Genomic DNA, 14,348 nt, shown 5'->3' with positions numbered 1-14,348 from the left:
AGGGAGGTAAGATCCGCGGCGGCGGGCTTTGTGTTTACATCAATGATGCGTGGTGTCGCGACGCTGTTGTGGTCTGCAAACACTGCTCACCCCTGGTGGAGTTTATGATTATTAAGTGCCGGCCGTTCTATCTACCGAGGGAATATACAGCCATACTGCTTGTTGCTGTATACATCCCTCCCAGCTCCAACAACAACATCAGGAGTGAGGCGCTAAATTAACTGTACCAGCACACCAATGAGCAGCAGACAGCCCACCCAGATGCCTTTCTTATCTTGGCTGGGGATTTCAATCACGCAGACTTAAAGAGTGTGTTCCCAAAAATTCACCAACACATAGACTTTCCAACAAGGGAAAAAAACACCCTGGACTTTGTTTACACCACCCAGAGAGGAGCTTACAAGGCCCTCCCCCTCCCCCACCTCGGAGCCTCAGACCACATCACTGTCATGCTAATGCCTGCATACAGACCGCTCGTTAAAGTCACCAAACCAGTTCACAAACAGATTCAAGTGTGGCCGGAAGGGTCGTCAGAGGCACTTCAAGACTGCTTTGACACCACTGACTGGAACATGTTTAAACAGGCTGCCACATACAACAATACTACAGACCTCCAAGAGTACTCAGAGACTGTTACTGCCTACATCTCCAAGTGCATTGATGATGTAACAGTCACAAAGTCCATCACTGTCCGGGCCAACCAGAAGCCGTGGATGACAGGGGAGGTCTACAGACTGCTGAAGGCTCGGAACGCTGCCTTTAGAGCTGGAGATGAGGAGGGCCTGAAGACAGCTAGGGCCAACCTATCCCGCGGCATCAAAGAGGCCAAGAGACAGTACTCCAGGAGGATAGCCCATCGTTTCAGCGACAGCAGAGACACGCAGAGCCTGTGGCAGGGGATACAGACCATTACGGATTACAAGCCCCCACCACAGACCTGTGACAACACCATCCCCCTGCTGAACGAGCTGAATGCCTTTGCTCGCTTTGAGGCACAAAACAGCACCACTGCACAGAAGACTCCACCTCCTCCCGGTGACCAGGTGATGACGCTGTCCCCGGACAGTGTGAAGAGATCCCTCAGCAGGATCAATGCACGCAAAGCTCCGGGTCCTGACAACATTCCTGGGCGTGTACTGAGAGACTGTGCAGTGGAACTCACTGAGGTCTTCACAGACATCTTCAACATCTCACTAAATCAGGCTGTTGTCCCCACATGCTTCAAAGCTACCACCATCATTCCAGTCCCTAAGACGTCATCTCCATCCTGCTTCAATGACTACCGTCCAATAGCACTCACTCCCATCCTCATGAAGTGCTTTGAACGGCTAGTCTTGCACCACATCAAGTCTGTCCTCCCCCCCTCCCTGGACCCCTTCCAGTTTGCATATAGGTCCAACCGCTCGACCGATGATGCCATCACCACTGCCCTCCACCCAGCCCTCACACATCTGGAGAAAAAAGACTCATATGTCAGGATGCTGTTCATAGACTTCAGTTGAGCATTCAACACAATCATCCCTCAACAGCTCACTCACAAACTGGCCCAGCTGGGGCTCAATACCTCTCTGTGCAACTGGCTGTTGGACTTCCTGACCGGGAGACCTCAAGCAGTACGGGTCGGCAGTAACACATCCAGCACCATCACACTGAACACTGGGGCCCCCCAAGGATGTGTGCTGAGCCCCCTCCTCTTCACTCTGCTGACCCACGACTGCACACCATCACACAACTCCAACATTTTCATTAAGTTTGCGGATGACACGACTGTGGTGGGTCTCATCAGCAACAGAGATGAGACAAACTACAGGAGCGAGGTGAGCCGCCTGGCCGGGTGGTGCAGTGACAACAATCTCTCTCTGAATGTGAAGAAGACGAAGGAGATTGTTGTTGACTTCAGGAGAGTACACACTCAGCATGCCCCTCTGACCATCAACGGTGCGACTGTGGAGAGAGTGAGCAGCACCAAGTTCCTGGGTGTGCACATCACTGAGGACCTCTCCTGGACTAACAACACTGTAGCACTGGCCAAGAAAGCACAGCAGCGTCTCTACTTCCTCCACAAACTCAGAAGAGCCAGAGCCCCGACCCCCATCATGTGCACCTTCTACAGAGGCACCATCGAGAGCATCCTAACCAGCTGCATCACTGTGTGGTATGGCGCTTGCAACGCATCCTGCCGCAAGTCACTTCAACGAATAGTGAGAGCAGCTGAGAAGATCGTTGGTGTCTCTCTCCCCTCCCTCCAGGACATCTACAGCACCCGTCTCACCCGCAAAGCCCTCCGCATTGCAGGCGATCCCACCCACCCGACACACAGCTTCTTCAGTCTGCTGCCATCAGGGAGGAGACTGCGGAGTCTCCAGGCGAGGACCAGCAGACTGAAGGACAGCTTCATACATCAGGCTGTCAGGAAGCTGAACTCCCTCCCGTCCTTGCCCCCCCTCCCCTCTTTCACCCCCATTTAACACAGCAACACACTAGGAACTCTGACTCTGTGACAGCCCCCCCCCCCCACCGACCAACAAACTGTGACCGGCACCTGTCACTTGTGCAGCATTGGCTGATCACTACCTATCCAACATTGACTGCAAATTACCTCTTCGGATAGTCTGACAAAAAGTTATCCGAACTTGTCACTTTAACAGACTGATAAGCTCTTCTTGCACTACACTCATAACAAAACAAAACAAATCTGCACAGTTTTGTTTTTGTACATTCAACTGGTTTGCACTCCATCTATTCTGCCATGTGCCTTATGCACTTTATCTATCTCTCTTTTTTTATTTTCTACAATGTCCTCAGACTGATAAGCTCTTTTGCACTACAAATATATCTACACAGTGTTGTTTTTATCTGCCATGCGCCTTATGCCACTTATCGATCTAATTCTTATTTTTTTCTACAATATCCTCATTTGTATATTTGTATAGTTGTATGTACATATGTTTAAACTGTATTTATCTGTATCTGAACGTGTTTAATGTTAACTGTATGCACCAAGGGTCTGAGAGTAATGCAATTTCAATTCTCTGTATGTATGTGCCGTACATGTGGAAGAATTGACAATAAAGCTGACTTGACTTGACTTCTTAATTGTTGCAATACTTGTTTTATAGTTGTTGTTTTGTTTTGTTTTGTATGAATGCCGACCCATTATCTGAACTTATTTCTGATGGTATCCCAAATCTAGGAATTACTTTTCTTGTTAGAAATTTAATTACTGTTCCTGCTCCCTGATCTGGTGATGGTACTGCCTCCACCCACCTGCTAAATCTGTCTATTATCACAAGCATGTATCTTTTGCCTTGTACTCGCTTTATCATATCCACGTAGTCCATTACCAAATGCTTAAATGGCCCTTCTGGTATTGGTATATTGGATTGGATTGGATTCAATTTATTGTCATTGCACATGTAGGTACAAGGCAACGAAATGCAATAGAGAAGAAGAAATACAGCATAACATGAGGAAGGAGAGGAGAAAAAAAAGTGTCCTCGCACTGCGTTCTAGCCTATTGGTTATATGGCCTATTGGTTATCCCTTTCCTTACATTGTATTTGGCACAAACTTCACATGTGGACAAAAATTCATCCACCAATGCATGTAAATAAGGAGACCAATATCCTTGCTGTTTAATTTTTCTTATTACCCACCCCCCGCGCAATGGTCAAAACCATGCGCATCTGCAATGAGAATATTCAAAAGTGAAGTTGGTGCAACAATTTGTCCTTCATTTTCACACCAGATCTCTTGTGAGTCTCTTTTAGCTCCCCTTTGGTGCCGCATTGATTGTTCATAGGGGCCTGCTTGCTGTTGAATTCGAACTATATCATCCAATTGAGGTTGAGGTTCTATAAGTACTACAGGTGCTAATACTGGTACCAGACATCCTGAAGCTTTTTTTACTTCTAAATCTGCTGCATTGTTTCCCTTAATGACATAATCATATCCCTTTTTATGTGCCTGACATTTGATTACTGCTTGTCTTTTTGGTAGCATCATAGCAGAAATGAATTGACCTATTTGTTCACCATGTTGGATGGGCATAGATGACATACACCATGAGCAAATGCTGAATCCGTGAATATATTGGCTGTTTGTCCTTTCGCTAACTGACATGCAGCTGTAAGACCTTTTAATTCTGCTAATTGAGCAGAACAAGGTTGTACACAATGTTGTGATTTCACAGGTACAAATTCTTCTTTGTCCCTCTTCACTACCGAATATCCTATATGATTTCCTACATGATCTCTAAAGCTAGAACCATCTACGAAGTAAGTGACTTCTGCTTCAGGGATGGGTGTTGATTCAAGATCTGGTCGTAATCTTGTAAATGCTAATGAGTCATTCACACAATCACGGGGTTTTCCTTCAAAAGCCAAAGGAATTAATTCAGATGGATTAACTGTATGGCATCGTTTAATAGTAACATCGGGATATGTGAGTAGGGATGAATAGGCCAGAATTCGAGCTTGAGTCAGAACAAATTTCGCTTGTTCTATTAACTCCACAATTTTGTGATGAGTATAAATGGTTACTGGGGACCCCATGGTTATTGTGGATGCTTTTTCATATGCGTAATATACTGCTGCAAGGCCCTGTTGGTAACATGGTGGGTAACCCTGTGCTACATTATCCAACTTTGTGCTGTAGTAAGCTATAGGCTGTTTTTTCCTCCCACTACAAGTCTCTTGCATCAGTACAGCTGATGCATATCCATCAGCTCTATTTGCCACATACAAATGAAATTTTTTAGAGTAGTCAGCCATTCCCAATGTAGGGGCTTGTTGTAGTTCATTTTTTATAGTCTCAAATGCTATTAAGGCATCTGTGTTCCATTTTAATGGATTATTTAAATGTTGCAATCCTGCTTGTTTCATGATTTCTCTCAATGGCCCTGTCTTTATTGCATAGTCTTCTATCCAGTCGGCACTAAAGCCAGTCATTCCTAGGAAAGTCATCATTTGTCCTACTGTTTGAGGCAATGGTGTTTTATTTATGCCTTCTAATTGAGCTGGAGCTATAGCTTGTGTGCCAAATGCAATCAATCTTCCCAAGTATTCAACTTGAGGCTGGCAATACTGTATTTTGTTTTTGGACACTTTATGACCTCATTGTGCTAATTTCGTCAAGACCTTAATAGAGTCTCTATGACATTGTTCTACTGAGGAAGAACAAATAATCAAATCATCCATATATTGTAATAGTGTACTGTCTATCATAAGACCTTCTAAATCTGCCTTTAGAATTTGATTGAATAAAAGTGCCGAATGTTTAAACCCTTGTGGGATTCTGGTATAAGTATACTGTTTACCAGCATATGTAAATGCAAATAAATATCTACTCTCTTCTGCTAGTGGAACACTGAAGTAGGCCAAACAGAGATCAATTACCGTAAAGTATTTTGCATCAGGAGGGACATTCGTCAGTAGCGTGTGCGGGTTTGCCACCTCAGCTGGCACATCTTCTACGATTTCATTGATTACTCGTAAGTCATGCACAAAGCAGACAAAAACAGGTGGCGTCTTAATCACAGGCATAATTGGAGTGTTACAATAACTAGTTGTTTCTATTAATAACTACAATTACAATAACTAGTTGTTTCTATTAATGTCCTACAAAATGGCGCTGCTGTGTTCGGACGCCGTTCAGGCCGCTCCGCTGAGATTTTGCTTTAACTTACTTTTTTACTTTTACTTTCTCTTTTTACACATTCCACGTCGGAACTGATCACCTACAACATAGAAACACTTTTGGACATTGGAAACCGCTACACTAACCTGTTCCAGGACACTTTATCCAGGAATCCTTCATGGCCTCTGGATATTCTTCGGAACGCGGAGATGAACAATAAACCCCCGAGGCGACGAATCAAGAAACACAGCGGGAAATGCGCTGGGCTCACAGTCCTCCTCTCCCGAGCATTCTGCTCGCAAATGTCCAATCCTTGGAGAATAAGATGGACGATCTTAGAGCCAGGATTAGTTTCCAACGGGACATAAGGGACTGTAACATCCTTTGTTTGTCAGAAACGTGGCTTTCGTCCATGGTCCCAGACGCTGCTGTAATGCCAAGTGATAACTTAGTTTTTTTCGGATGGACAGAACAGCAGAGGCCGGTAAATCCAGGGGTGGAGGAGTGTGTTTCATGATTAACAAGAAATGGTGTGATCCCAGGAATATCTCCATTCTGTCGCGTTCCTGCTCGCCTCATCTGGAACATATTTCCATTATTTGCCGCCCATTTTATCTGTCCCGGGAGTTTTCATCGATCATTGTTACTGCTGTGTACATTCCACCACAGGCAGACACCGGCTTGGCTTTGTCTAAACTTCACGATGTGCTCAGCGGCTACATCAACAAACATCCTGACGCTGCCTTTATCATCGCGGGAGACTTTAACAAAGCCAATCTCAAGCAGGTCATGCCGAACTTTTATCAACATGTATCCTGTCCAACTAGAGGACCAAACACACTGGATCATTGCTACACTCAGTTCAAGAATGCCTACAAAGCCCGCTCACTATCGGCTTTTGGCAAATCAGACCATGCCGCCATTTTTCTAACACCAGAATACAAACAAAGGCTCGTTCAGGAACCTCCGGTGCAGAGAGTAGTGACGCGCTGGTCCTCCCACTCAGAGGCTATGCTGCAGGCGGCTCTTGATGACGTCGACTGGGACATGTTCCGGGCGAGTTCTTCTGACGTCAGCGAGTTCATGGATGTAGCATTAAGCTTTGTCAACACGCTAACTGAGCAAGCTACGGACAGAACTATCCGTGCTGCGGTTAACACACGCACTGCCGCTTACAATGAGGCTCTTCTGACCGGGAATATGAGCGAGTACAAAGCATCGTGCTATGCTCTCCGACGCGCAGTAAGAGCCGCTAAACACCGATACAGAGAGAGAATTGAGTCTCATTTCCAGCTCAATGACTCTCGACGGATGTGGCAGGGACTGAGGACCATCTGTGCCTTTGGAAACAAATCCTCCGCGGAGGTGAGAGCAGATCCGTTGCTGGCCGACGAGTTAAACATCTTCTATGGCCGCTTCGATTGCAACGGTGGCGGCGAGTCTCTGCCGACCAGCGCGTCAGGAAGCAGCAGGCAGAGCAGCGATGATCCTGTAATCACCGTGTCGGAGGATGAGGTTCGGAGGGCGCTAAAGAAAGTGAATGTCAGGAAAGCAGCCGGACCTGATGGGATAACCGGCCGTGTTCTGAGGTCCTGCGCCGATCAGCTCGCTGGTTTGTTCACTTCCATCTTTAATGAGTCCTTTGCTACCTCCGTGGTTCCCACTGTATTTAAAAAAATCTGTCATTATCCCTGTGCCAAAGAACAATAAACCCTCTTGCCTGAATGACTATCGCCCAGTTGCCCTCACATCTATAGTCAGGAAGGTTTTTGAGAGACTTGTAAAGAGCCACATCTGCTCCTCCATCCCTGATACTTTGGACCCTCTTCAGTTTGCCTATCGCCCAAACAGATCCACTGACGATGCCATCTCTCATGTCCTCCACTCTTCCCTCACACACTTGGACAGCAACAATGGGAATTATGTAAGGCTGCTATTCATTGACTATAGCTCAGCTTTCAACACTATAGTCCCCATCAAGCTGGCTTCTAAACTCACTGACCTCGGCCTAAACTCCTCACTCTGTGACTGGATTCAAGACTTCCTCACCGGCAGACCTCAAGTGGTGAAAGTTGGCCAGTTCACCTCAAACTCCATCACCCTGAATGTAGGAGCCCCACAGGGCTGTGTCCTGAGTCCCCTGCTCTACTCTCTCTACACGCATGACTGCGTGTCCTCTCACAGCTCCACATCTATTGTCAAATTCGCTGATGATACTGTGGTTCTGGGCCTCATCTCCAACAACGATGTGACCGCATACTTGGATGAGGTAGAGAGACTCACATGGTGCCAGGACAACTGTCTCTCTCTGAATGTGAGCAAAACTAAAGAGCTGATCATGGACTTTAGGAAGAGACAGCAGCGGCCCTACACTCCTCTTATGATCAGTGGGACCCCTGTGGAAAGGGTGAGCAACTTCAAGTACCTCGGTGTAAACATCTCCAAGAACCTGACTTGGACTACACACATCCAAACACAGGTTAAGAAAGCCAGGCAAAGACTGTGCCATCTGAGAAAATTCAGGGTCTCACCAGCAATCCTGAAAACTTTCTATTCAGGGACCGTAGAAAGTGTATTGACTCAGTGCATCTCAGTGTGGTATGGAAACAGCTCCAATCAGGACTGCAAAGCACTACAGACAGTTGTGCGCTTAGCTGAGCGCATCTCAGGGTCTGCTCTCCCCTCTCTGCAGGACATCTACCTCAAATGCTGCAAAAATAGAGCTGTTAAAATCATCAAGGACTCTAATCACCCTGGTAACCATCTATTCACTTTGCTTCCATCTGGTAAGCGCTTCCGTAGCCTGATGGCAAAAACTGAGAGACTTAGGAGGAGCTTCTTCCCCCAGGCCATCAGGCTCCTAAACTCTAACTCTGTGTCATAACATCACTTGACTCCATGTAAATATCACCATATCAATAAGCTATTCAGATTTTTTTCCTACCTCATATTGCAGCTATTTAAATACCCTGTACAACTTTTTGCACATTCTTTTGCACATTCCTCTTATTCTAAGTCAACAACATACTGACCTGCACATTTATATTTATATTTTTTATCTTTTATTTTATTTTATTATTTTATTTTTTTCTACTTTTCTTTTTCTTAATATTTGTATTCTATATAATTGCACTGTCCTTGCAGCGGACCTGACCTACATTTCACTGCTGGTATAATTGTGTATGTGACAAATAAAAAAATCTTGAATCTTGAATACTCCTGCCTTCACTAACCCTTCAATAGTGTTTTTTTTTATACCTGCTTCAGCATCAGGACACAAAGGGTATTGTGATTTTCTGGGCAGACGTGCATCTGGCTTAAGTTGTACTCTCACTGGGTTTGCTGATTTTATTAATCCTATATCTGAGTCAAGTTGAGACCATAGTTCAGTTGGTACCTGCCGCTCTACTTCCTTAAATAGTTCAGTGTCAGGAGTGTCTATTAATTCGGATGTTACAGTCATCTGCGTCAGTTTCTTTTGACTAATAACCACTTCCTGAAGAATTCCCATCAAACTAGTTGCACACAATTTTGATGTGATTTTTGTCAGCTGAGTAAAAAATCAACGGATGTTCTGTTGGTTCCCATTTGCTTTGTTCTGCCTTTTTCATAATTGGTCCTAAATCTTTTGCTTCCCAATTTTTTCCTACATATAAACACACACGTGGCACATAATCTGTTACATTGAACCATTTTTTCACAAATTCACAATCTGGTATATTTAAAGCTGCTCCATGTTTACCTATTATGATGAGAGACTATTTCAATTTGGTGTCCTTTTGTTTCTTCCTGTCATTTTTTTTCTATTTTTTCATATCTTTCAGGATCAAACATCATTGTGCAATGAAATTCTGATTTTGGCAACTGTGCTTCTGGTATCTGAGCTTCCTGCAGATTACCCTAATAATTATAATAAGCACACACACTATTTTCGTCACGACTTTGACTGGCGCTCCACTTCATGTGTTTAATGCGGCGCGTGTTTTTGAGCGGTTACACTCTCAAACTTTCATTAATTTTTGTGCTGTGTTTTTGCGCTATCATCTGAGTGAACGCTTCCAGTATGCGTGTTCGCGCTGCTACAGCAAACGTGTCTGTGTGTATCGGCGCATTCATATGTGCTGAATCTTGCCAAAGATGTCGTATTTATAGGCTAAAATTAAAAAGCGTCCAATAGTTCTCTATCTGACTCGATCGCTACTGAGTTTGAAGTAAAAAAAAAAAAAGTAGCGTCACTACATAGGCTAATCATGACCGATCATTGTTTACATTATCAGTCATCGCTGATTTGCTGTCACTTCCGAAAACTCGTGCACATGCATATTAGTAGTCCTACTATGTATTATATGTTGCTAGTGTTGTTGTAATGCTTAAATATAACAATTAATTTGGAATAACCCAATAAAATCATTAAATAATTCTTACTGTTTGGGATTTAAGACAGGTATGGATGGGGCTGTCCTAAATTATTTACGATGATTTTTAAGAAGATTATTTTCAAGAATTTTAATTTTCTTCAGAACAATCTTAAGAAAAAAAGATAAGAATATTCTTAAGAAGAATTTTTGGGAATTTGTTTTCTTAAGTTAAAAAATAATAAAAAAATAGCAGTACAGAATAAATTTGAAAGAGTGTTTCGTGAATCCAGCCCCTGAATTTTATGAACTATGAATTTTAAAGGATTTTGAAACCCTGTAACACATTTTCAGAAGTTAACAGAGGTTACACATCACTAAAAAACAATGATAGCACAGCATTTATGATTAAAGAAAAAGGTGTTATTTTTTAAAAGCTGTTCTTCTGGTTTAAAAAGCAAATTTGAACCATCGTAATGTGAAGCATATGCATAAACTCAAGAGTTGTGACTGGCTGGAGAGTATGTCTACATCATTATTAATGAGAATGAACTTTTTCAGTCCAATTACTGTGTTGGCACATAATTCAAATGTTAATCGTTGGATTAATCGACCATTAAAAATATTATCAATAGAAACAAATCAATAGAAAAATTGTTATTAGCAGCCCTAAAACAGTGGTTTGAGTCTTTAGTGACAGTAAACGTGGGACAGAACAGTGATGATCTCTGCATCATATCTTGTGTAAATTCAGCCTCTGTCTCCTGTTTTTGTTCAGGCGTTTGCTGCAGATGGGGGTGTTCAACTGCCAGCTGTATAACAATCTGGGCCTGTGCTGTTTCTACGCCCAGCAGTATGATATGACCCTGTCGTCCTTTGAGAGAGCTTTAGCCCTGGTGTCCAGTGATGAGGAACAGGCCGATATCTGGTATAATCTGGGACATGTTGCAGTGGTGAGCAGACACTCGGTGCCCTCCTACAAAACCCAGTGTCCACTGTATAACAGTCTCCAGATGAGAGAGAGCATGGCCACTTTCATAACAATTACTGACCCTCACTGCTGTGACAAACTCCCAGACATTTAATACTCAGTCTGACTGATTCAGACCTGTCAGGAGTTTGATTCATACTGATATCACTCAATAACCCACTCAAAAGAATGTCTTTTTGCAAACCAAACATTTAGTGGAGCATGGAAAGCCAGGTATGCTTCTCATGTTCCCTTGATGGCAAAGAAGTGGCAAAATGGCAAAAGTGTAAGGACAGATTTTTTTCCCCCCCTTTTTATTGTAGATTTTCTGAAATTTGTGTACATCAACTGGTTTTGAAAGAAATTGCATATTGATGTTGAGGGAAATAAAGTATTTGTTGAAGTATTGAGGGTTGCCATTGTTCTCAAAGCAGAAACAACTGATGGAAAATGCTGTTTGAAAAAATCTAAATGTCTGTCTGTCATGACGTTAATAATTAATAAATTATGGACATTTCTGGCTTTTCTCCTCTTTCTCTATTCCACAGGGCATTGCTGATTTGACTCTGGCTTACCAATGCTTTAAACTGGCCTTGGCTTTTAACAATAACCACGGTGAAGCTTACAATAACTTGGCCGTGTTGGAGCTACGGAAAGGCCGCATCGAGCAGGTCAGTTTAGTCTTCTCCTCGTCAAACAATCTCACAATAACAAGTCATCACTAACACTTTTTAAGGAAAATGTACATATACTGTTACGTATGTTTTCAAAGGAATTAATACTGAATTTAATCCAGAGATCGTGAATCAGAATCAAATTGATTTGAAAATCTGTATGTAAATGTGATGGGTAGTTTTTTTTTGCAAAATTTGCTGTTTTTAATGCAAAATAGGTAATTTGTGTGATTTCGTGTAGATTGTAGTTTTTGAAATTGGGTAAAGTTTCATAATATTACTGAATTCTACACGCTCACAAATGCTTCTATTATTACAAAAAAAGCTCAGATGCCATGTAAAGAGATTCATAGTGCAGTGTGGAGTTAGTCATTGATTATAACAGGAGTTTTCTCGTGAGTGAGCTCGGTCAGTTGTGCTATAAAGAGAGTGGCCTTTGCTCTGTTTCTCTGTGTGATCTATTCACAGTGTAATTACAGGAGTGAATCCGCTCAGTTGTATCGCAAGTCTTTGCTGTGATTGACAGTGATAACTGTAGCAACGGATGAAGCAAAACCATGACAAATCAATGTCAGAACAGAGCTGTGCGTTAAGTGAGGCAGAGTAAACTCAGAGTAACAAGTGGTGTACTGGTGACCAGCCGCCGGTCAGTCTGCCGATTCCGAGCCGCTTGAGTGCTTATTAGGCTATGTAGGCAATTAAAGCCTCATTATTATGATTTAGATGGTTTATTAATAAACATGTGATTAATGAACGACTGCTGGTCGACCAGAAAAATCTTTAGTTGAAGACACTGTGCAGTGTGAGCACCAAACCGAATCTGCAGGTGTTCTCATGAGAACCAGACCGAAAAACTGATGTGCACCCTGATTATACTTCGGTACATTGAAGTAGTAAACTTTGTTATAATAGTCATTTTATAATAAATCCAAAAGCAAACATGATAAGATCTTGGTAGTCTTTGTCATCTTTCTTACCCTTGATGAGTTTCATCTCTGTATTCTGAAATGCAGAATAAATAAATAAATTAATCTATAGCTAAAGATGAATCACTATTATATAAACAAAGTAAATTAATAAAAAACGTCTATTTCTAGATTCACCGGCGTGAAAGCATGTTTAGAGTTTAAGATTGATATACATAAGATATATAAATTTGATATTTCAGCTAAAACTACAATCCCAAATCAGAAAAAGTTGGGATGTTTTGTAAAATGCAATGAAATCAAGAACCTGTTTTTTTTTTTTTTTTTTTTTATTCTCTTTAACGTTTATTTAATTGACAAAAGCATAAAGAAAAGATTTCTATTGTTTTCACTGACCAACTTGAATGTAATTTGTATCAACAAATTATGATGGCTGCAAAAAAGTTGGGACAGTTCTTTAAGTTTAGGTTCCTCAGTGTTTTGGCATCATGTAGCCAAAGTCTGATGTGATTCCCCTTGTAGGAGTAGTTAAAACAAAATTGCAGATTCAGACCAAAATAGCTAACTCCCTGTTTTTGAGCCTGTTAAGGGGCCCACTTTGAAGTCCATTTTGTCAGGTGGACGAGTAAAGTTTATATGGACAGACCCTCAAGCTCTCGATTTTGGCCGATGGAGCGGATTCATATGCACACTTTAGGCAGCTCTACATACCACAGTGCAACATGATTGTGATGTCACATTTGATTCATTTGTGTAAATTTGATATTTTCTCCAACAGCCCAAGCATACCTATTGTCATATATAATTTATGTATCAGACAAATTCATAAGGGGAAAAATGTAATTAATAAATCTGCTGCATAGCAACTTCCAAGTGATCAAGAGTTTAGGATGTTCTGACTTCTGCCAGTAGTGGCACAACATCTGAGACGAAGGGAAGTTAGCAAATGTACCCCAGAAGCAGGATTGCTCCCCCTGTAATACATTTACTAGAAAGACATGCAAATGTGCCTTTAGGATTAGGATGGGCAACTTGTCTCATGAAAGACTTTTGTTTTGGTACAGGCGAAAGCTTTTCTGCAGACTGCTGCTTCTTTGTCTCCTCACATGTATGAGCCGCATTTTAACTTTGCCACACTGTCTGATAAGGTATGACTCGCAACCCTGATGTGTGCTATTCTCTCATTTTTTAAAATCACAATATTGCTCCTGGTTAAGCTATTTTATCTAAATCAAAAATCAAAGCTATGTTTTCATCCCTAATTTACAATAGTTCCAAAATAAATGTATATTTTCATGCTTTTTTCAGCTAAATAGTGTTTTATTATTTTATTTTAACTGACCTTTCTGTGTCACTCGAAGGTGGGCGATCTTCAGAGTAGCTACATGGCCGCTCAGAAGTCAGAGGATGCTTTTCCTGAGCATGTGGACACTCAGCAGATCCTGAAGAACCTCAGGCAGCATTTTGCCACTCTATGAGACGACTTAAGTTATCACATCACTGTTTAGGGATAACAATTACCTGCAAGGATTGTAGCTAGCTAGATATATGTATATATAGAAATATTCTGCCTGACATTGCCTGAATACAATTTTTAGCATAAAAACAAAATGATCATAAAAATTTCATTTTTTTTTTTTTAGTACTGCCCTGATGAGGCAATGTCATGTAACACAGCTCCAACACACCTACTCAGAAGCTTGTAGCATACGTGCAGTTCATCTGAACCATGGATTAATTTGAACAGTGAGCTTTTATGTGGGTGCCTTTGATGAATTACAGGAAA

The 14,348-nt window shown here is 42.2% G+C and overlaps 1 protein-coding gene across 6 annotated transcripts in view; it reads left to right on the top strand.

Moving 5' to 3' along the window:
* LOC306886132 (tetratricopeptide repeat protein 8-like) overlaps positions 1-14,040 on the top strand; it is a gene marked incomplete at both ends in the record, with an annotated part of 46,334 nt that extends 32,294 nt beyond the window's left edge. For 4 of the 6 annotated variants that reach the window (XM_079443026.1, XM_079443022.1, XM_079443024.1 and 1 more), the window contains 4 exons: positions 10,771-10,945; positions 11,511-11,633; positions 13,627-13,710; positions 13,924-14,040. In XM_079443026.1, coding sequence (XP_079299152.1) covers positions 10,771-10,945; positions 11,511-11,633; positions 13,627-13,710; positions 13,924-14,040 — 499 coding nt within the window. The remainder of the gene's footprint in view (positions 1-10,770; positions 10,946-11,510; positions 11,634-13,626; positions 13,711-13,923) is intronic. The other 2 variants (XM_079443027.1, XM_079443025.1) reach the window with 1 other exon arrangement.
* Between the last annotated feature and the right edge of the window lie 308 nt (positions 14,041-14,348).

This window comes from Barbus barbus (genome assembly GCF_936440315.1).
Source record: "Barbus barbus genome assembly, chromosome: 20".
NCBI classification, from domain to species: Eukaryota; Metazoa; Chordata; class Actinopteri; order Cypriniformes; family Cyprinidae; genus Barbus; species Barbus barbus.
This window is presented reverse-complemented; position numbering and strand designations above follow the sequence as displayed.